Genomic DNA, 23682 nt, shown 5'->3' with positions numbered 1-23682 from the left:
GCAATATTCCGTGCCAGCAGCTTGTGCTGCCCCAAAGATCCTCTTGTTTTTAGGATGCAGATTTTGATCTCAACCTGGGAGTCGGAGCACGCACTTGAACAGCATCTTAATGAGCTTATGGTTGAGAGCTATTTATTATCTGTTAGAACAGGCCTTTTATTCCACTGGCAGCCTAATTTGCATGGTTTGTTGTAATTAACACCATAAAATGTTTAAACAAAAGTACAGATAGAAATTAAATTTACAGGCATTGAATTCAATAGCATCAGAATAAACCTTTGATTTGTTTTTTTCCTTTGGCAAGAAAGTGATTCACTCAAATTAAATTTAGGAAAAGCTCTTAACTTGGAAGGAGGGATTTAATGAAAAAAAGGCATCCCAATCTGCCAGAGCAGCTCGGGGAGAAGCTGGGATTTCACTGGGACAAGGCTGCTGAAGGGAAACTCAACTGCTTTGGGTGGGAGAGGTGTCCCAAAATCCTGCATTAGAAGGCAGCAAAATCCTGCACTGCTGGCAGCACATGTGCAGGCAGGATGGTGCCTTTGCTGTCCATCTGTTCCATTTTTCCATGCTCTGGCAACTGTTTTGGAGGCACTGAGGGGTTGGGGTGGAGGCAGATTGGTGGGAGTGTTCCCTGGAATTGTCCAAGGGTGGGTTGGAAAAGGTTTTTGGGATAGTGGAAGGTGGGAAAGGAGTGGAATGAGATGAGCTTTAAGGTCCCTTCCAACCCAACTCATTCCAGGATTATTCTGTGATAGTTTGGAAATTCAACCTGAGGCTGATCCGTGGGTGAAGGGGCTGGGAATTGTGCTGTGCCCCAGACATTCCTGAGGGGCTGGAGGTATTTTCCAGAGGCTCCTGTGGCAGTACATCCCCTCCTGCTGCAGAGCACTCAAGGTGGCTCTGGAAAATTCTTTTATGGCCCTAAAAGAGGCGTCTGCATGTCCACCCTCAAATGAAATCATCAAACCCAGGCCACTTCTGCTGTGATTTATGCGGCAAACATTATAAAAAAACTATATTGTGAGCAAATGGTCTCTGGGTGAGGTTTAGATTCCCTTCTATTGTTTGGCATTCTGGGTTTAGCCTTATGGCTGGGATTTCTATAGTCAGAACTAATTTGTAGCGTCTGGGGCCGAGGCTTGGCGTGGTGCAGGAGCCGGGGCCGAGCTGCTGGAGGCATTAGTGGGGGGCAGCACGTGTTCCCAGGGATCAGGGCTGCCAGGATTTACAGCCTGTGGGTCCCTGGGAGCTGATCCAGCAGGAATTCTGATGGTCAGTAAACAAACAGGGAGAGTTCTGCACATCTGTGCCTCTCCCTGCATCTTTGAGATGCCAGGTTGGGGTTTCAGGATCATCCTCGGATTCATGTTCTGCATCCCAAGGGATTTGTCGAAATTCCTTCAGTGAGATGGTACTGTAGAGGATGTTCCCCAGCAGGTTGGGTTTTGAAGGTTAAAAAGGTCTGTCCCAAAGGTTTGTAGCCTGGAAATTGGGGTTGTGATGGAGCAGGTTGAAAGCTTCAGGTCTTTGCCAGCTCTTGGGCAGTTTGATAAACTTAAAGTGGCTTTCCCTTCTTGATTTCCTCCTGAGATCCCTCCTGGATCAGAGTGAAAACCACCACCAAGGACCTGTGTCTGTAGAGGACACAGAAACACTGAGATAACTGAAATAAAAGTCATCACTTATCATTTTCTTTTTAAAAGAAATAAAGTTGGTGTGCATCAACACCTCGAGGAGCAGTGCTGGAAATCACATTTTCGTGGCCAGGTCATGCACAAACTAAGAGTAATTAATTAATTTCTGTTGCTGGAGCAGGGAGTTTTCCATGTTGGTTTATGCTCCCTTTTTCCGCATTTTTATTTTTACCTCTGGCTCCTATTGCTCCACTGGTTGCTTCTCACTCTTGCCCAACTAAACTTCTAAAAGTTTGAGAAACCATGAGGTTTGTGTCTTGTTTATGTCTGTTTTTATTCTCTATATGATTATTTGGATTGGCTTGCCAGGAGAAATCCAGCCTGGGTGCTATAGGTTCTGAGCATTGGCTGTATAGAAAATAAGAATTAATTTAGCATGAGTTGTTTGACTTTGGGGTAAACTGGGAAGGAGGAGCATCTTGCTGTGGCAGCACCTGCTAAGAGCACACTTTGCTGGTTTAGGAGGGATTTATTATACCCAAACTAGAGATTCTGAAGAAAGGAAAAAGCTTTTTTCCTCTTTTCTCAGTTGCTTTGTAGTGTAAAGGGACAGGTAGGGCCCTCTGCTGGGGTTTGCAGTGTTAATCAGTGATTAACAAAAGAAAAATTGTGAAATTAGGGAAGACACAGGATTTAGTGCCTGCAGTTTGATAATTGTGTGGTTTAGGGTTTTTTCACTTCAAATTAGAGGGTTTTCATAACATGATAAGCTGCTTTTGTGTGTTAGAGGCACAGAACTTGAATTTGAAATTTGTTTTTTCTAGCAGTGTTTTTTAAGAACAGATTCTCATTGTCTTTATTGTCAGTTCCTCTAGCCTCTCTTTTTCTTTGGAAATGACACACTGTGAGTGATGTTGTTGGAATTTGGGGGGGGTTGGAGTGAGGATTTCTGGTTCAGGCAATGGACCCTGACATTTTGGCTTGCTGTGCCTGGTCAGTGATGTGCCCTATGACAAAGGCGACCCCAAATGGGTCCCTTTCACCCCAAACCATCCTGTGAGTGTGGGATTCTGTGTCTCCACATCAGAGCCTGGGTGAGCAGCTCAGCCTGGGAGCGTGTCTGGGCAGGGCCAGGAGGGAAGTGGGGAGCAGAGCTGTGTTAAAGGGATTATTCTCAACATTATTCATCAGCCAGGCTTGAGTGATGCCTCAGATCTGCTTGTGTTTGTGTTGGGGGGTTGTGTGTATTGCTGATGGGAAAGTGGAGCCTTGTTCTGGTTTTATATTGGTTTTGTACCAGTGTTGGTAAAGAGGCTGCTGTTTCTATTTACATTTATATTTATATATTGTGTGCATACATTGGGTTTTTGGGGCAGGGGCACTGTCCATCCTTAGCCCATGAGCATTTCTATGGACACAGAGCCACAGAGGCTGTGGCTGTCCCATCCCTGGAAGTGTCCAAGGCCAGGTTGGATGAGATTTGGAGCAACCTGGGACAGTGGGAGGTGACTCTGCCCATGGCAGGGAATGGAACTGGATGAACCTTAATTTCCCTCCCAACCCAAACCAGTCTGGGATTCTACATAGTCCTCCTGGCGACATGATCTTGTGCTCTGGGCTTTGAGTGTTTGTGGCCACGTTGTGCCAGTGCATTTCCCTTTTCCCTGGATCAGTTTTCCTTGTCTGGCTGTGACAGGAAGAGCTGGCTGCCCTGACTGCTGGTGGAAAGACTCCAGTGCCACGTGAGACGTGTCTCAAAATCTGCTTGTCATTGAATAACTGCTGCTAAAAGACATGAGCTGGCATTGGTGTCAAGAGAAGATGCTGGGACAGGGATGGAGCTTCAGCTGCAGCAGAGCTAAAGGGTCAGGAAAGGTGCTGGAGGTGCTGAACAAGGAAAAAGGTGGAGGAGCAGCTTGAGAGAAGCTCACACATTCCCTGCCTGGAATGTTCTGCTTGCAGTAAGTGCTGCTTTTTCACTTATCACACAGAACCACGGAGCTTCGAAAAGCCCTCCAAGATCACCCAGTCCAACCTGGGACCACACTGTCACCGAGTGCCACATCCAGGTGTTCTTGGACACCTCCAGGGATGGATGGGCCCTCCAAACCTCCCTGGGCAGCCCCTTCAATGCCTGGCCACCCTTTCCATGCAGAAATTCCTCCTGCTGTCCAACCTGAGCCTCCTCTGGCACAGCTTGAGGCTATGCTTGAAGTGAAGACCACTTTAGTTCTCCTGGTGCCTCTGGTGGAGCGTGGGGTGGGACGAGCAGCCCTGTTTGTTGTCTTTCCCTGTGTTTTCTGCCTCATGCTTGGCTAAAGAATCCTCCTGATGAATGCAGGGAACAGGCACAGCTCCTGGCTAGAGGGATGAGAGCAGCTAATCCACAGCAGCACAGCCCAGCCTTTTGTTGCTTCCCGTGGTGGGGAGCTGTGCAGAACAGGATTTGTCAACACTCAAAGAGCCCCTGACGGCTGTGGGTGAGGCCAGAAAGCAGGGCCGCAGGGGAAGGTGTTGGGACTTGCTGCTGGAGCTGTCTGCACACAGACAGCTGGTTCAGGAATCCCTCCTCTCCTCTGGGAATGCAAGACTGACAGTGCTTTTGGCATCCCACAAGGAAGCGGGTTCGGGGCGGCTCTGCACGCTCAGGCCGCGGGGAGTTGTTTGTTAGCAGTGAGGTGAATTTTGGGGGGTTTCATCCCTTTCAGATGTTCTTTCTCCTTTTCTCTTTTTTTTTTCTTCCACTCTAAAAGTTGAAAGAGACCTTGGGTGGCTTCTCCTTTTGAAAGGTGACCTTGCTGCATAAAGTTGTCTGACTCTGTGCTGTCCGTGCCCAGTGATATATGGGAGCATCTGGGAAGGAGGGGAGGCTGCTCATTAATTCCCTGAATTTCTCTAGGATCACACATGTACCTCAGGATCCCTTCCCAGCACTGGTGAAATGTTCCCCCTTTAATCCCAGCCCTGTGTGAGGAGCTGTCATGTGTAGGCAAAGAGAAGTGGGGAATGGGCTTTTTTGGGAGTCTGGCATATTCCAGTAGTGCCAAGTGTGTCTCAGTTAGTCCAGTGTCTGCATCTGTTATTTGACTGTGGTCCAAAGCAATACATTCTCCTCCTGCCTCCCTGGCCATGGTTTAATTAATTAAACTTTAAAATTCAGCCACAAGCTATAGGTGAAGGTGCTGCTGGGGGAGTGGGAGCTGCTACCAAAATACCATTGTTAAAAGGTGGTGTCATTCCCAAATAATTCACTTTATAAGGCTGTTTTATTGGTAGTTTGTGTGCTTTCTTCCAGAAGATCTCTCACCAGAGGCTGGTTCCTGCTCTGCTCACTCACTTCCCACCTCCACCCTGCACCTCTCCAGGCTAATAATAAAAATCAATTTGTTTGCTCTGCTGGAGAAAGAAAAAGAGAGTCAGAACTGAGGCTGATGTGATCCAGACCAAGCATTTCCCTCTCCTTTGGGTGCTGGATGTCCGAGTTCTCTGGGAATTAAACCCACCAGATGCATTTCTGCCCTTGGGCACCCCGAGCTCCCAGCAGCAGCATTCCCAGTATCCTTCTCTCCACATGGGATCCTCAGTCCTTTGGTTTTTCCTGTTGCAACGTTACAAATTTCTGCTGCCCTGGATTTTATTTGTGGGTTTTTCAGGCTTAGCAGGTAATGGTTATAAATGGAAATTTGACTGCAGCACGTGGTTTCTGGCTGCAGTAAATTCATTCCCTGCGGGCTTGGGGACGGATCCCATGTGTTTTCCTCAGTGCAAATGGTTGTTTCAAACATCCATCTGCTTTATCTGCTGTTGTGTTTACAGTTCCCCTTTGTAGTTCCCAGCAGCATCTCCTCTCTCTCCTCTGCTCTTGTTTATTTAAAGCTATGGTAAAATATCCCTCTCGTTTGGAGCTGTTTTGTGGGAGCTTTTCCCAGCTTGGCTGATCCCAGGGGTCAGGGGAATAAAAATCCTGAACCTGATCACCCCTGGGGAATCCCACAGTGGTGGTTCCAGCTGGTCCCTGGTGTTGTTGCTCCTTGGGAATGGGATTTTAGCCAGATACTGCCCTTGACCTTACGGTGTTCTGCAGGCAGCATGGCTGGTCATTATTGAAAAATAAAGGGTTTAATCCACTCAATTTGTAGCAAAAGTTGACCAGTGGACTCATCTTTGTTTGGGTTTTGAATTGTGTGATGTCCCTGGTTGTTTGTCTGTCCAGGATGATTTAGGAAACCAGTTTCAACTTCAGGAAAAAAAAAAAAAAAATAATACAACAAACAAACCCAAACCAAGCTGTCTGAAAAATCCTAGGAGGATATATTTGATACTTTTTCCTGGCAAAAGTTAAACATTTTCCATCCTTCTTTAGTTTCAAGCCTTTAGAAGGTTTGTGGGTCCTTCTTCAGCACGTGGTGATGCCTCTCCATGTCCAGGCAGGAGCTGCAGGGAGCACCCTGGGGCTCCACAGACTTTGGAGTTTCCCTCAGGTTTTGTGTCCCCATCATGGGCAAAATATGACCCAGGATGACATTAGGAGAGGTTGCAAAATTCTCTCTGTAAACAGTATTTTTTTTTTTCTTATGCTGAGCCCCAAGCGATGTCACTGCTTGTCTTGCACAGAGGAGTAGGAAAACAGTCCCTGGCTGCAGGAGGGGGTTGTTTTCTTAATTTTCCTTCACCACAGCAGCATTTCCTGTTACTGGTGAGTGTGAGGAGTGCCTGGATGAGACCCCCCTCCAGCCCCCCAGCTCATATGTCACCCCAAGTTGTGTGTTGGAGTTTTGTGGGAGACTGGAGAGTGACTTTGGAGTGCCAGGACAAGGAATGGCTTCCCACTGCCAGAGGGCAGGGATAGATGGGATATTGGGAAGGAATTCCTGGCTGTGAGGGTGGTGGCGCCCTGGCACAGGTTACCCAAAGAATCTGTGGCCACCCCAGCCCTGGGAGTGTCCAAGGCCAGCTTGGACAGGGCTTGGAGCAGCCTGGCCTGGTGTCCCCATGGCAAGGGGTAGAACATGATGGGCTTTAAGGTCCCTCCAACCCAAACCAATGTGGGATCCTATGGTCTTGAATTCCCCACCCTTTGCTGCAGGAATTGTCTCTTTTCCAGGGTCAGAAGCTGCTGGCCAGCTCCAAATAGTCCAAGTCAGTAAGCCTCATTTTAGCCACTGGGTATAGACAGAACTTTCCATGAAATTCTTTTTCTGGCCCCTTTTTATTTTAACCTTCCATTTTTTTAACCTTCTGTGTTCTTTTAACCTCCCAGTGCATCAGTTTTACCACAGGATAGAGAACCATCTGCTGCAGAGGCATGAGCACCATCCAGGAGCTGAAATATTAAATCCTTTACTACTTTCCTTACTTAAACTCCTTTCGACAAACAACTCAGCCAGCACAAAACCTTTTTCTTTCAGCCTCACGGAGTCAGAACATGTCATAGGGGATGTTGAGCTAGCTCTGCTCCCTCCCAAGAGCTGCCCCAGCCCGACACGAGGCAGCTGTGCCGCAGCTGGCCTGGCTGCCTGGCTGGAAACATCTGGATGGGCTGCGGCGCATGGCGGGAGCCGCTGAGCCGATGCTGCTGTGCAGCCTCGGGCGCTGTTTGAAGACGTGCGTTGGTCTCTGCACTTCAAAGCCAGGCTCAGAAAGGCTTGGCTTGCACAAACTCACACCTCAGCCTCTGCTCTGGGGCTGCCGTGGCTCCCACCCGCAGCCAGAGCGCCGGGAATGCCGTGGTTGAGGTTTGTTTGCTGGGAAGGTGATGGAATTCCTGTGCGCGGCTTCGCGATCCGCTCGCTTGTGCCGTGCCAGCTGCTCGCGCTCGCTGGCCGGGCCGTGGGGCTTGGGATGGGTTGTTTGGGATGGAAAACGGAGCTGTTGCCATGTGGAGAGCGAGTGGGGAATGTTGTTGTGATTAGGAACTGTCTGGTACTTGCAGCAGCAAGTGGAGATGGGTTTGATGGCCCCAGAGCTGGGCCTGGAGGCGGCCGGGGGTGCGCACGGTGCTGGGACCGGCTGTGAGATAGCGGCTTGGAAAGCTCACATTCCTGAGCTCCTCCCAGCTCCTCTTCCCAGAGTTTCCACAGCACATCGTGGCGTTTCTGATTCAGCTGATCCCTCGTAGCTCAGGGCTGTGCTGTCCCAGTGCACAGGCCATGGTGGGGTAGGGCCAGCCTGGTCAATCCCATGGCACCGCTCCAGGCGCTCCATGGAGCCACCTCCTCTGACTCCCTCAGCTGCTCACATGTCTCAGAGCGCATTCCAAGGATGAGGAGATGGCCCAGCTGGCAGGTGGGCCAGGGTGCCACAGGTTTGCTTCTGGAAGGATCCATCCCAGAGGTGCTGGGGTGTTCTTTTCCCCTCATGCTGGTGGTTTTGGTGGGTGCCATGGCTGTGGGAGCTGCTCCACGTGTCCTCACTTCCAGAGGAGACAATTCCTGCTGCTGAGCTCACACAGGCAGGGGAAGCCAGGCAAGGAGGGGACTAAACAGCAGTAGAATTTGAGATTTTTTACAATAAGAGTGGTTTTTACCACCACTGGCACAGGGTGCCTGGAGTGGAGGTGGATACCTCAATCCTACAAATATTCAAGGCTTGGTTGGATGAGGCTTGGAGCAACCTAGACTAGTGGAAGGTGTCCCTGTCCATGGCAGAGGAGTGGGCCAAATGTTCTTGAAGGTCCCTTCAAGCCCAACCATTCCACGTTTCTATAATCCAATTTTTGGGAAGCAGGACATTTATCTGGAGGCAGTGCCACGAGCTGAGAAGCCCCTTGGTTCTCCCTGGACCCAGAGCGCGAGGGGACATTCCCTATTCCCCACATTCCCATGCCATGTCCAGTTGGCTTCTAGGGAGCCCCTGTAGGATGTGGAGTTTTGCAATTCCTGCATGAAGGAGCATCTCTGGCACTGCACCCAGCCCTGCCTTGCGGGGACTTGTTCCCATGGCTGTGCCCGGAACGGAGCCTTGCAGAGCTCTTAATCCTGTCTGCATGAGGTCATTGGCTCCTTGACGTTAATTGCAGGGGATCTGATTAATTAGGCAACAGAGCGTAATTTATTTGAGCAGATTATTGTATAGAATTAACCAGGCAGTCACTGTCTCCCACCACAATTCCAGGCATCCCTGCAGGTGTGGGAATTGCCATTAAAACCTTCACCCTTGATGTGGATGGCTGGGTAATGCCTGGATTATTTCCCAGTTGCTGCAGTGGGCTGTTTATCCACACTGTTTCATGGATGCATTATTTTGTGGGTGTTACATTTTCAGCAGACTTGTTTTCATTTTTATTCAATTCAATTTGGACTACTTGATTCCCTCCTCCTGTTTCTTTCCCTTCCGTTCTTCTTCCAATAAAACGTCATAAAAATTAATCCCCACCAAAGGCCAAATTTAACATTCAGATTGAGGAAAGAGGATTTTAAAGTCCTTCTGCTGAAAAGGGAAAAATTGCACTTGGATAGGAAGTCTTGGGTTTGTTATGGAGCAAGGAAAAATGGTTTTAAAACTTTATCATAGAATGATGAAATCCCAGGATGGTTTGACCTGGAAGGGACCTCAAATCTCATCTCATTCCACCCCTTTTCCATGGGCAGGGACACCTTCCACTATCCCAGGTTGTTCCAAGCCCCATCCAACCGGGCCTTGGATACTTCCTTAAACAGCTCAATTATCTGAACAGCAGAGGTATTTAAATTTATGAAGATTTTTTAATATTTCCCCCTCCCAAAGCCCAATAGGAGGGTTTGTCTGAGAGCAAGGGCAGAATGAAGTGCATCAGCTCCAGTGTCTGACAGATGTTCTCCTGTAACTTTCTCCCATATGGATCCATATCCATGAGGGAATCCATACCAATTCTTTGCTGCAGCGGGTCCCACTCCAGGCAATGGGGTTATGTAGAATGGAGATAAAAGGCCAAATACCAAAGAACTGGAAAATGCCATACATTTGGATCCTTCAGCCACATTCCCAGTGGAAAACTCCAGAGCAAGATCTGGTTGGTCACCTCCTGCAGGAAGAGGTGGCTTGGCCACCTGGAGTGTTTATCTGCTTTGGAGATGGGTTCAAAAAGGGGACTGTTCATTGAATCAGCTGCTCTTCCCTGACGTTGGGATGTCAATGCTCCTGTCTCTTGAGAAATGTCTGGAATTGGTGGGAGTTGAAGGAGTTGAGTGGCAAAAGACACCTTCAGTGGAGGTGATCCAGAGCGTCCTCTGGGAATGGTCCCTGTGCATGTTATGGTCCATGTTATGTTGGTTGTGGAAGCAGCTGAGGTCATTGTTCCTGCCATGACTAGCAGGACCTTCCAGATATTCCTGAAAGTGTTTTCAGACCTGGCAAAAGGAGTTTTTCTCTTAAGGAGGAGCCCCAAGGGTGATTTCAGGCTGGAGAGAGCCCAGTTCTTCATTTTGCAGGGAACAGAGGTGCTGCCAGGGAAGCAGCAGGGGCATGAAGCTCTTTGTTGGAGCAGCTCCTGGTTTGGGGAATATTTTTAAGAGGGATTCTGGCCTGAGGAAGATTGTGCTATTGACCTCATGTTGTTCTGGATATGCTGGAGAAGCTTCAGGTCATGAGGAGCAAGAGCAATGGTGCATCTGGAGGATGGAAGAGGAACTATGGCTGGTAAGGAAGTGCTGAGGGTTGCATTCCCCCAGAGCAAGTGTGTGCTGTGTTTTATAAAATGTATTAATATTTTGGGAATATAACTGCTCAAATAAGGAAGGAATTGCTGCTGGAATGAAGGAGAAGAACCCATGACCTCCATCTGGAGGGGGGCGTAGCCCAGCTGGCTGAAAATTGGCCTGCAAAGGGCTACAAAAGCTAATTAAAATGTGAAAAACTGAGAATTCCTGCTAATAGACAGCAGATCCCTGCCTGGCGCTGCTTCACAGCTAAATTTGATTTCCTTGGGAGGCAAAAGGAACTGATTTAAGTTCCCTACCTTACTGACATTGATCCCTCTCAGCATTTAACCAGCCTGTTCCCAGCGAGGAACTTCCCCTGGCTCTGCTGTGCCGGACCCGGAGCCTGCAGCAGGAATCTCTTATTCCTGCTACCAGTAAAAAATTCACTGCAGGTGTCTTCATGTGCAGTGTTAAACTCAGCTTTGACCTTGTTCTGCTCACATCTGGGTTGTGTTTGAGCTTTCCCTGCAGTGCCAGCAGGTGTAAGGAATGGGAAGCTTGAGCTGTTGCTCAGCTGGAGCCGTGTCCACCTCCACGGCATTGTCCCCCCATCAAAGTCCTTGTGGGAGCCACCAGGTCCCCTTCAGCACAGGGCAGCTCCAGGGAAGGGTGTCTTAGACAAGTGCATGGATAAACAGCCTTGTTTAACAAATCATGGCTTGAGGTGGTGCTGGTTTGGGGTCAAATTTAGTGATTGAGCTGCTCCTACAGTCAGGGAAAGTTGTGGGGTGTGTGGAATCCAGGGATTCGGACTGTGGACCTGGTTCCATTTTGTGCTGAAACCAATTTTCTGTGAAGGTTTTGGGCAGAAAGTGTTTCTGAGGGCTCCACAGGTTATCCTCTCTGTCTGAAGGAATGCTGGAACCTCCTTTTTCCAAAGTTGCACTTCACTCCTCCCACCAGGAGCAAATCCACCTGCCTGCCCCTCTGCCGTGTCCTTACCTGCCAGGTTTGCCTGCATTTGCTCCAGGTTCCCTGAGCTGATTGAAACTAAAAATCAAGTGGTGTGTTCAACTGGGTCAGTGGTGGAAATGTAAGTATTTGGGATGTTGCTTACTGAGCTAAGCTGAGTTTGAGCTGAGGAAGGTTTGGATTAGAGGAAAGGAGGAAATTCCTGTTTGGACTTGGAGTTGCAGGGTGTGATTCTGCTGTCATAGGTCTGCTTAAAGCCCAGTTCCACATGGAAAGAAGGAAGAGAGAGGGAAAGTTTTGGATCTGAAGGGAAGTTTATAAGGTGTTTTAATTGTTCTGATAGCAACGAATTCCCTGTCCATCACTTTGGCTCGAGTTGAGAACTGGCAGTTGGATTTAGGGTTCTGTCCTGCAAAACACCTTGGCTTTCCTGGGTACCAAATGTAAAATACCAGTAAGTCCTGGGAAAACCTGCTCCCTCCTCTCCATTGGTCTCCAGTTGGTATCTGTTACTGGCGTGCTTGGAAGACCCAGAGTGTCATTCCCTGGCCTTCTCCAAACTGGGACTGCACAGTCCTTGGGAGAGGATTTTGACCCAGTGCTCAGCATGTTGGCAGCATCTCAAATCCTGTTCCAAAAGCACTGGCGGCATATTCAGGGTGTAGATGTGCTGGGATGGGAGTTCCTGCCTGCTGGCAGGTGCTGTGCCCCCAGGCCATGGCATTCCATGGTCCATCTCCAAGTCCAAGGTCATTTCTGTGTTCTTGTGGTCAAATACTCCCTTGACTCCTTGGCTGTCATTTTTGTGAAGCTCCTCACGAGTGTTGGCTCTTCTGTTACAGCTCCTGCCCGGCCAGAGCTCAATCCCTCCTCCCAGCTTATTCTGTCTGGATAAACTCCTTAGCACAGAATCACAAGGTAGCAAGAGAACTTCAAGATCATTGAGTCCAACCCATTCCCTGCATTGCTGGTGTTTTGGGATTATAGAACAGCTTTGGGTGGACAATGCTTTTTAAGATCCCTGTTGTGTCTGAAAACCAGTGAGGATCCTGAGTGCAGATTGGAATGAGGGAGAGTTGGGATTTTGTGTCAAACTCCAGGGTGAAGGATTGTGCCTCTGGGATCTTGGGCTTCAGGATGAATAGCTGGAAAGAGCAGGAATGTGGCTGGAGTTTGGAGGGAATAGATGAAGCAACAGGGACCAGAGGAGTTCTGGGCATCTTGAAGGTGGGAACCAAACTGGAGCTTCACACAGGAAAAGCTGAGAGCAGGGGTTTGTTGTGGTGTGGAACCTGCTCCAGAGCCCTGGCAAGGGTTCCCACTGGGAGTACCAGGTTTGGGGAGGAAGGTGGGCAGTGGAGGTTGTACCATCTCTGCTCTCTCCATCTCTGGTCCTCCCCTCATGGTATATGGTATTCCACGAGTTTGGCAGGCAGGGCTGTGGCTTGTCCTGCAGACAAGACACGGTGTCAAAGTTCTGTCACGTTGAAATGGGAATTGTTCCCTCGTTTGCTCCTTGCATTTTTATGAGGAGCAAGAAACGATGACAAAAACAATTCTTGAAATATGTGGGATGGGGTTTCTTTTCAATAAAGCAAAGCTACTCCTCGAGCTTCTTTCTGAGCTGGTGGAATATAAATTATCTGCTTGATCTTTTTATTTTGTGCACCACGTGTGACCAGAGGCAAAGCTCTGGAGGACAATGGGGCTGATATTCAAGTAGCTGCTCCTCTGAACCACAGGCTGAACTAGAGAGCACTAGAAAAACAACAATATTGCTTGCAGAGAATGCTGCAGAGCCTGGGCTGCTTCTTATGCTCCTCACACTGCTGATCTCCCAGACTGCAGAGGAAGAGGGAATTTGACTTTAACAATCCTGTTAAACACTCGTGCAAGAGGGTGAGTTCATGCTTATTTTCTGAGATGCTTTAAGACATTGAGCTGTGGTTTCTGGATGAGATCTTTGGCTGGACTTGTTTAGTCAGGAGGAACTGAGAGCTGTTAGAGGCAGAAAATCTTTGGGTTTTTTTCACTTTTCACCCACAAGGCCTTGTACACCTGAAGGTTTGGGTGTTTTTCCCTTCTGCAGGAAGAATACACTTGTTCTTCCTACCAACTTAGCCTAAGGAAAAGTCCATGCTTTGTGTATTATTGCATGGGGTGGGTTTATATTTTTCACTTTTCTTCCTTTGAGGCTGTTTGACCACTGGAAATACATTCCCTTAGTGTCCAGTGGCTCTTCAAGAGACTTTTGACAAGGACTTGGAATGACAAGGCAAATATTTATTTTATGAAAAATGATAATACCTTTCTTTATCCTTTACTTGTATGGAGTGTGAAATGTCCATCCTACCAACAAGTTTGAGAGGCCCTGTTATTTTGGCAGCTCCCCCTGTGCTCTCTTGACATCCATCCTCCAGCAGCTTTGTCCAATGTTCCCAGGCAGGTTCTGCAGGGAAAACCAGCTCTGTGTGCCTTTGTTTTGCTTTGTTTTGCCCAGAGAAACCGAGGCAGATCCAATTCCCTCCAGCGAGCAGTGCCTGTGCTATTGTTTCCCAGGTTATTTTGAGGAATGCCTTCCCCTGGGATTTTTCCTGTGTTGGCTTTTTGACCTTTTTGCATCCTATAGTGATTCTCTTGATTAAACCCACGGTGTTTCTAAAATTAAGGGTGATTTGAGGGCTTTAGCTTGGAGGAGGAGGGAAATGGGGATTGTTTAGACTGTGCAGGGAAAATACCTGCTTCCAAAAAAGCTGTGTGTGCTTGACTCCTGAAAAATTCTCTGGCTCTGAAAGTGAGCTGAGAGAATCAGCTCTCCATGACTTTGAGGTCGAGGAGTTTCAGAGGAGTTTCATGGACTAGGTAAGAATTCCTTTTAGAATTCCCCAGAAGGTGGCACAGCCGGGGTGCCCCATGAGCCCAGGGTTGATGCAGAGGAAGGAAGAAACCTTAAACATCATAAAAATTATTCCCCACCAAAGGCCAAATTTAACATTCAGATTGAGAAAAGAGGATTTTAAAGCCCTTGTCCTGAAAAGAGAAAAAATGCACTCGGACAGGAAGTCTTGGGTTTGTTATGGAGCAAGGGAAAATAGTTTTAAAATTTTATCATAGAATGATGAAATCCCAGGATGGTTTGGCCTGGAAGGGACCTCAAATCTCATCTCATTCCACCCCTTTTCCATGGGCAGGGACACCTTCCACTATCCCAGGATGTTCCAAGCCCCATCCAACCTGGCCTTGCACACTTCCAGAGTCCCAGGGGCACCACAGCTTCTCTGGGCAACCTGTGCCAGGGCCTGACAGGGAGGAATTTGTCCCCAATTTATCACTGCTGTCTCGGGGGTGCTGAATGGAAAAAGCAACTCCCAGCTGGACACAGACGGGCCCTTCATGGCCGAGCATCCCCGAGCTCGGGCAGCTGCAGCCCTGGAACAACGGGGCCCTTGAGTCCCCTGAGAGCCACTTGGCCTTTGACAGCTTGGGTGGCTGCAAGAGCCTTGGTCACCCTTTCCCTGCCCCTGACCTTCCCGGGGATCTGAGCATTCCCTCCATCCCAAGCAGGACCCCCGAGCCCTCCGTGCCGGTCACGGGAGGGTCAGTGCTGGTGTTTGCATAACTCACAGCTCTGTGGAAGGTCCACCCTGGGGATGAGCCCCTCTCTGCTCACAGGGATGGTGACCATTCCCGGGTGGGGTGTGTCACTGCTCCTGGAAAACATGGGTTTGTGGGTTTGTTTTTTAAGTAAAAGGTGTGATTCAGTCATTCATCCTCACTGTCATTCCTCTTCCTGACTAGAAATGGAGTTTAATGGACAGATTACTTTTAGCCAAAATTTAGTGTTTTTCTGAGTGGTCAGTCACAAGTGACATCAGGGTAAAACCTGGAACAGAGCAATGGAGCTGGGGTGGTTCAGCCTGGAGGAACAGCCTCTATTTCTGTTAGAGCCTCTATTACCTTGTTCTGTAAATCCAGTAATGGTCCAGGCAATAACAGCATTCCAAAGCCATACTGAGGATTTCACTGACACTTTAACCCAAATTATAATGTAATTTGTTCCTTCAATTAGTTCTGCAGTGTCTGAACGTGAGTTAAATGAGGGGTTTAAAGAGAAAATCACTTTTTCTCATCCCTGGCTGTGCTATGGTGTGTCAGGACAGGTGCCAGTGGTGCTTGCAGCAGAATCCTGCTCCGGTGTTTCACACCTGGGGCAGTGCAGTGGGATGTGGGAGCTTTGGGAACGTGGTGCTTTGGGAATCGTTCTCGCCCTTTATTCCTTGTTGTAAATGACAGCCTTCAGTTGTCCATCCAACCCTGTAAGCCTTGCTCAGGCAGGTAAGCTTTACTCATCATTGCCTTTTAGGGATGTTTAAAAGCCCAGTAGTGAGCCTTTGGGAAGCTGATCCCACATCATCCCACAGCGTTTCTGGGTCCTTTCAGCCACGACATCATTGCAGTGACAAACACCCAGGAATTTTGCAAACCTGCCTGCCCAGGGACAGAAGGAAATAGCAACGGTTTGGGAATTTGAGAAACGCTTTGGGGGTTGTCCTTTGGAAACGAAAATGTTTCCAAACATTTCAATTTGTGAGACTGCAGCCGAGCTTGTTGGAGTGAAGCAAAATGCACATGTAAAATCTGAGTGAAGGACTGGGATGCTGAGGCTGGGAGGGGAGCTGTGCTTGGGAAATACCTCGGGAATGGGAGGGAGAGGGGAGGTGAGAGCCCTGGGGCTTGTGAAAAGCCAAGGGCCTTTTGCGATTATTGCTCTCGATAGGGACTTTTATGGGCTGGAGCTTAACGAGCCCGGCAATTCAGGCGAGGTGTTTGTTCTTCTCTGCTCTTTCAAAGCTGCTTTTGATGCCCCAGGTTTTGTTCTCAGAACAATGATGGGTTCGATAACCTCTGGGGCTGCTTTTTGAAGCCCCCTGGTTCTCGTCTTGGGCTGTGTTTTTGTTTTGCTGTGTATTTACAGCTGAAATAAGCAGATCGGGTTTCTTGAGCAAGAAAACCCCATCCTGGTCGGAGCAGCCCTGGCTGTTGGATACAGTAACACACAGAAGGTGTTTGGTCCCTAATTGATCTTTGACTTCCCTTTTTTATGAAGTGGAAATAGCAGGAAAATGCCGCTGGGGATGTGCTGCCACACCCGGGGGTAGCTGGGATTCTGATTTCTAACCCCAAATTCTAATTTCTGGGTCGGGATGTTCATCTTTTAAAGACTTTTAAGGCAGCAGTAATTTTTTTCTGAGTAAGAGGTCGCTACATAAAATTTTTGCCTCCTGGCAAATCTCGTGTTACAAATGTTGCTGCAGGTTTAAAGTGTTAATTTATGTGGTATATTGGGTTGGATTTAAAGGTCCCTGAAGACCTTTGAATCTTAGTAGCTAATGAGGCTTGCAGAGAAGAGGTTGAGAGAGGCAAAACTTACTGGCAGTGAGTAATGCTGCAGAAGGAGATCCAGGATTGAGCAAGTTTTGCAGAGAAAAATTATTAATTATCGCATCGGCCTTTGAGTTGTTTGATTATTTCCAGCCATAGGTCTCCCTGCAGCCTGCTGTCTCCCACCTCTGGGGGAAGGATTCTCCATGCTGAAACCCCTCAGGTGGAGTTTTCCCAAGTCCTAGACTGCTTCCAAGGGCACTTGGATGAGCTGAGATCTGTGAGCAGCCATCGCGTCCTCCTCGTCTCTCCTGCTCATCCCTGCTGGAAAGGATTTGGCATTTAGGCTCCAATCTTTCAGCTTGGCTGAGAGGCAGAGATGCTTAAACTTGTCCCTCTCCTTACAGCTGGCCTTGCTGAACTTCTTCCACCCCGAGGAGAAGCTGCACGTTGGAGAAGAAGGGAGGCGCGTCCGTCGGAATAAAAGGAGTAAAGGCAGCGAAGGGCCCGACGGTGAGTCCTGCTCAGTTTCCCACTGATTTTGGTCCCTTCCCAGATGAGGAATTCCAGGAGTTCTGATTTTTGCAGCTGTAGGTCTTGTGTGAATTAATGCTGCTTAGGAATTCCCTCCTTGACTCCTAGAACTGTGCTTATTTAAGGCTTTAATTTGTAATATTTTGTCCTTATTTGTTGTCCTGCACACCCAACTCTGCTTAAAATGATCAAGGAGCTTTTCACAATCCAACAAACAGCTGGGAACATCTGCATCCCAAACTGGTGACTGCTTTAAGGGGGTTTTGAGTTGCTGTGGAGTCTCAGGTGGGGCCAAAGCTCGTGTGAAGGGACGGCAAAGCTGTAAAAAGCTTGGATTAAAGAGCGCAAAGGTTCCTGATTTCTTTGTGAGGCATTTGATTTCCAGTCCTGGCTTTCCATGATTGCCATGACACAAAGACAGGAGCATGAGCTCCTGGAAGAGCTCTCATGCTTTCATATTGCAGGAAAGAACAGATTCCCTTTTGTAGGAGCAGAGAAAGGACTGGATTCTGGAAAGGTTCTGTGCCCAAGTCCTTACTCTGTTATCACTATCATTTTTCCAGTCCAGCCCTGTGAGTTTCCCAGCTCCTCTGAAACCTTTGCAGTGTCACAGTGGAGAAGCATTTCCCTGTGGCTCTGCTCCAAGAAGGAGCTTGGTGAAACTCCCTGGATTCCTCTTGCCCAGAATGCTGACAAGTCTGATGCATTTGATGCAGACTCTCTGAGTGATTCCAGCCCCGTGTGGGCCCTCAGTTTTGGAGCTGGTGTTGCTCTGGTGCTCAGATGGCTCAGGCAGCACCCCGGTCCTTTTCCCAGTCTCCTTGAAATCTATCCCAGTGTCTTCACCAGTTGCTTGTGTAGTAGCAAGTTCCCACTGGAGGCGAGCGGAGTTGATGGAGCACTACTGGCAGATGTTGGGAGGGATTAACTTCATCCCTCAGGCTGCCTCTGCCTTGCCAGATGTGCAGAGAGCTGCTGAGGAGAGAGAGGGTTGGTGTCTAAGGAGGGTTTTGCCCATCACCCTTGTGCCCAGTGTTGTCCTTTCATGACTGGCATTCCTTTCCCTGATTTCCCTGATGTTCCCTGGATGCTCAGAGTTGAGTCACTCCAGAAATGCAGAGCACTTCCACCCTTATCCAGTCCTGGGAGGGGAGTGGAGCTGGGGAAGGGTCTAGAACAGCTGGTGGGGGCTCAGCCTGGAGAAAAGGAGGCTCAGGGGGGACCTTCTGGCTCTGCAGAGCTCCCTGACAGGAAGGAGCAGCTGGGACATGTGGGGCTCCTGTCAGGGACAGGACAAGAGGGAATGGCTCCAAGCTGTGGCAGGGGAGGGTCAGGTTGGACATCAGGAGGAATTTCTTCCTGGAAAGAGTGGTCAGGCACTGGAAGGGGCTGCCCAGGGAGGTGCTGGAGTGCCCATCCCTGGAGGTGTCCAAAAAACACCCAGACATGGCACTCTGGGCTAGTGTCAGTCACAGGTTGGACTCGGTGGTCTCAGAGACCTTTCCCAGCCCCACTGATCCTGTGGTTCTTACCTGTCTCTTTTAGAAAATTAGGGATTTTGACCCTACATGCGGTGGAGATGGGAAAAACTGCCAGAGTGACAGGTTGTGTCCCTCTGGCTTTGGCAAGTGGTTGCCCCATGTTTGGCTGTGGTGGTTTTAGAGCTGCACTTAACAAGTGGGAGCTGTCAGGGCAGGGCTTGACCTTGTAACAACCATAAAATCGAGAAACAAACAGAGCCACAGCCTTGGGGAGCTCAGGCTGTTTGTTTTAGACCTTTGTGAAGGAATCTTGCTGTCAGAGCAGGGCAATGAATCATTAAACTAATAAATAAAATCATGTCATGGTCCTGATAACACCGTTTTCTTCTTGAGTTTTGCAAAAGGAAAGTTGATCAATACTTTGATCTCCAAAGAGCCTCCCGAAGATAAAAGTGACTGAACTATAAATTCCCAGAAGGCAGGAGATGTGCTTTCCACTTGATGCCTCGCTAATATTTGTCTGGAATTAATTTTATGAACTTTCAAGTGCTTTTACACATGCAGGGAAAGACCAAAGTGATCTGAGCATGGAGGCTGGGGCTGGAGGGAGGCTGCTCCGACCCTTCCCAGCTCCTCCAGTCCTGCTCATCCTGGTACCAGCAACAGGCTGGCTTTGATGATTTCTAAACATCAGGGAGAACGTGGTTCCTTTCCCAAAAGCTTTTTCTTTTTGGAGGATTTCCTTTCAAGCCTTTTGCTGCGAAAGAGGTGATTTTGGGACAGGGCAGAGCTGGTTCTGTGCAGCCAGAGGAGGGTGATGGTCCTGGCTGTGCCCAGGGCATGGAGCCACAGGGATGGGACATGGGAGCAACAAAGCTGCTTTGGTGCCTCTTTGTTCAAAAATCCAACGAAAATTGTGTGCAAAGCCATCAGTGGGATCCTGTCACTCTCCAACAGGACTCTGGAATTTCAGGGGCTCCTCCTTGAAAGACTCTGGTTTCAGCCTTCTGACCCCTGACATGTTTTATGGTTGGGTTTGCTTAATTTTGGGTTGTGGCCCTGCACCCACAGTGCCCTGGGGCCACTTAAAGCAGCCGAGGTTGTGTCCTGGCCAAGGTCCCTCTCCTTGTTCCTGAATCCCTTCAGCCCTGGGGCATCCCATGGGAACTCTGGGGGCTGGTGCCTGAACCAGTCCTGGGATCATCATCCTGAAGCCACTTTCCAGTCCATGCCACCAGAACCAACTTTGGCACAGCTTTGAAAACTGCCACCAATTTTCCCAGCTTCTCAAGGCCCAGGATTATCCCTTTGCACTCTATTTTTTTTTTGGCTCTTTTCTCCTCACTGTTCCCATCTCCACCTGTTGCTTCTTTTCCTTTAATTCTCCAAAACCTGCCCTTCTCCAATGCCTCTTCCCTATTTTCTCCTTTCCCCCCCTCCTTCCCTTTTGCCCTGGTGTATTTATGCTGCTGTGGAACTGCTGCTGCTCCCAGATGAACAAATCATTCTGGAGCTGCTAATTAGCAACAGTTGTGCTAAAAGGAACCATCAAGGATGTTAAATTAGTCCACTTTTAAATAAACTGGGTATGAAATGTTAGATCTCTATTCCCAGAGTGCCAGTAAAAATGCTGCTGGCTCTTTGCTAACAAAGCCAAAATCTGGGAGTAGCATGGTTGTAACTCCAGAGACAATTCCGTGCTCTGGAGGTTATAAATAATGACAGAGCATTTACAAAGCAGATGTCAATAGGACTCCTTAAAAAACATTGTTTTAAACAAATAAAATAGTTTCTTTTTCTCCTACTTTCATCTCTGTTCCCAGTTAGATCCCTGCCGGGCTGCTTTCCTGGTTTCTGGGTTTTTTTGCATTTTGGGTTTAGGGTTGTTGGTTTGTTGTTTTTTGGTTGTTTTTTTTTTTCCTTCCTAGATTTTTTTCATATTGAGCTTGGTGAGAAACATCAGGGATTGTTCTCCAGGCTTTGATTGGGAGCATGGCAGCTGGGAAGAGGCTGAGCAGATGGCTGGCCTTAAGCTGACAACAATTTGGTTTCTACTACTTTGGCAGTTCTTCCTGCCGAGGAAAGTCCTGGAGGAGAATTCCAGCACTGCAAATGGCTTTGGGTTGAAAGGAAAATCAAATTCTGGGGGATTTAAAGTTCTTCCCCATCCCTCCTCCTACCTGGAGCTTTGGAAGTGATGCTCCAGCTACCTGGGTCCAGTTTCACCCTCTTAAGATTTGCTTGGTGGTTTTAGGGTGATTTCACTGTGGTTTTAAGATGGTTTTAAAGTTGGTTTTGAATAGGTTTGGAATTGTCTTACAGTGGTTTTAGGGTGGGTTTTGGATGGTTTAGCAGGTAGCTCATGCCAGAGCCTGGCTTTTAGAGTGATTTTAGGGTGGGTTTAGGGTAGAATTTGGATGCTTTCTGGATGGTTTAGCAAGTAGCTGATGCCAGCCTGGCTTTTAGGATGGATTTAGGATGGTTTCTGGGTGGTTTAGTAGGCATCTGATGCCAGCCTGGCTTTTAGGGTGCATTTAGGATGGATTTTGGATGTTTTTGGGATGGTTTAGCAGGTAGCTGATGCCAGTCTGTGTGGGGATGCCTGGCTCCCCCAGGGCAGCCCCCAATCCCACAGGTGCCCTGTCCCAGCCTTGCCCCTTTCCCGACCCGGCAGCACTGACGATGCAATTGGACTTTTTTTCCACGTTTTTTTTAATATCCAGCTCACAATAGCAACTTTTCCTGCTGGCTTCCTCTCCTGTGGAAAGGGCAGGTTCGTCCCTCTGCCTCCAGAACAATGGGTGCCTTTGTGTTGGCCCCTGCAATTCCCAAAGCCCCGGCATTCCCAGAAACACAGATGGATGCGGGGCGATAGAGCCTTATTGTGCTCCGAAACCATGGTGATGAGCACGCAGTAAATACTGGACATTTCCTGGATCCTGGAGCACAGGAGACTGTCCCAGAAGGAAAGGCTCACCACAAAGTGTTTGTTCTTAATGATTTCCCTCAGAATTTCTCTGTGATTTCCATCTAAATGGGAGAAATTTGGAATAATGTGATGTTTTAATATTTGGGGGAAAACTCATCCCTTTCCTGGGATGTTGCTGTCAGTGTTTGTTACTACTGTGATAAAATTAAGGCTGCAGCTTATTTACATATCCTTATCTCTGTGTTATTCCCAGGCTTATGATAACAGGGATTTGTTTTGGTCTTGTCCCTAAAAACCCAGAGTGGTGTCTAGGTGCTGGTTCCAGCTCTGTTCCAGCCCTGGCACAGGTTTGTGCAGAGAAGCTGTGGGTGCTCCTGGAAGTGTCCAGGGCCAGGATGGACAGAGCTTGGTACAACCTGAGATAGTGGCAGTTGGCCCTGCCCATGGCAGGGGGTAGAATGGGAAGACCTTTAAGATCTCTTCCAGCCAAAACTTTTCCATGATTCTGTGATTGTGCTGAAGTCCAGAATTACTCCCTGAGCTCTGCTGTGTTGCTGTCCCTGTTGGTTGTTAAATAGGAAAAGCTGGGAGAGGCCCAAGCCTAGTTGTGTGATATCCAGGGTGAGGAATTACCCTGGCTGTCAGGGATCACAGTGGAATAATGGTTGGTGTGTCCTGACCCATCCACAACCTCCCTTTGCCCCCTGGCTTCTTCAGCAGCCCTTCCAGTTGGGATCTGGATCGTTCCAGCAGGAACTCTGCTTCATTATTTGGAAGTTTACAAAGCTGTGATGAGGTGCTGCTGATCTGGTCCATCCCTGGAGCTGCTCTGGGGGTGTTTGTCCTTCCCTGGTTGGGACGAGGCCATGGGGTGGCCACTGGGAGATCTGGAGTTGCTGAGGATGAGAAGGAATTCTCTGGTCATTGTCACCTCGGTGGCACTTCCAGACACTTGCCCTGACTGCACTTGTGGGTGGGTTCTGAGCTCCCAGGGGCTGTGCTCAAACTTGACCAGAGCTCAGCTCCTTTTCCAGCTGCACTTTGAGCCGCCAGGGCCGTTATTGGAAGTGGCTGGTGATTCCATCTGAATTCCACTCCTGAGAGCCGGGGCTTTTCGGAACGCCCCAGGTCACACACTGAGCTTCAGGAATCTCACAGAGTTACTTGTGTTACGAAACAGGGCCAGCACTAATGAGAGGAGAACAGATGTTCCAGAGGGGCAGGAATGTGGCTGCAGCTGAGCCGTGAGTGCAGCTGAGCTGCACCGAGCGCTGGAAATGCCGGGCTCCTCTGGAAGCTGCTGCTCCCTCCTCGCAGCATGAGAGGCTCCATTGTCTCCCTGCTGGCGGATTTGCAGCTCAGCTTTGATTTCAGTGGGTAAACCCTCAGCCAGGGAGGTTCTGCAGGCTCAGCACGTGCTCCAGGCCCATCTGGTCGCTCCAAGTGGAGGAATTGTTGTGGAACTGGATCAGATCCACCTGAGCCCCCCGTCATGTCCTGCCCTTGCCTCCACAAGGATCCTCCTCTTGCAGATTTTGGGATGAATAAGCTTGGTTTTCTGTCTGGGGATCTCATAATCCATACAAATATCTCCAAAGGGTGTCAGAGGGTAGTGGCAGGCTCCAGGACAAGGGGCAATGCCCATAAACTACAACACAAGGAGTCCCACCTCAGCACAAGGAAGAACTTCTTTCCATGGAGGGGGCACAGCCCTGGAACAGCTTCCCAGGGAGGGTGTGGAGTCTCCATCTCTGGACACATCCCAAACCCACATGGACATGTTCCTGTGTCACCTGCTCCAAAGGGTGACTGGATAATCTCCAGAGGTTCCTTCCAACTATTCTGGGATTCTGTGAGCAGCCAAACCTGGAGCTGCTGCTCTGGTGGTGGCAGTTGGGATTGTCCTCCCTGTGCCCTCTCTGGGCACTCACTGGAACCCTCTTGGCTGTCACAGAGCAGCTGCACCAGCCCAGAGCTGCAGAGCTCTCCAGTGAGGAATTCCTTGGGGAAAAAGCTGTGAATGAGGCTGGGGTTGAATGTTTTCATGAGGGCTTTGTTGGCTGTGATGTATGGAGACATTGTTGGAGTCATATCTGATCCCACTAATTCCAGCAGGATTTGGGGAAGTG

The 23682-nt window shown here is 48.9% G+C and overlaps 1 protein-coding gene across 2 annotated transcripts in view; it reads left to right on the top strand.

Moving 5' to 3' along the window:
• Nucleotides 1-23682, top strand: part of EDA (ectodysplasin A) — a 60486-nt gene that overhangs the window by 18875 nt on the left and 17929 nt on the right. For both annotated transcript variants that reach the window (XM_058032685.1, XM_058032684.1), the window contains exon 2: nt 17017-17122. In XM_058032685.1, the coding sequence (XP_057888668.1) occupies nt 17017-17122 (106 nt within the window). The remainder of the gene's footprint in view (nt 1-17016; nt 17123-23682) is intronic.

Source organism: Melospiza georgiana, chromosome 12, assembly GCF_028018845.1.
Source record: "Melospiza georgiana isolate bMelGeo1 chromosome 12, bMelGeo1.pri, whole genome shotgun sequence".
In the NCBI taxonomy this organism is placed as follows: Eukaryota; Metazoa; Chordata; class Aves; order Passeriformes; family Passerellidae; genus Melospiza; species Melospiza georgiana.
The sequence above is the reverse complement of the archived record's forward strand: the minus strand, read 5'-3'. Positions and strand labels throughout refer to the sequence as shown.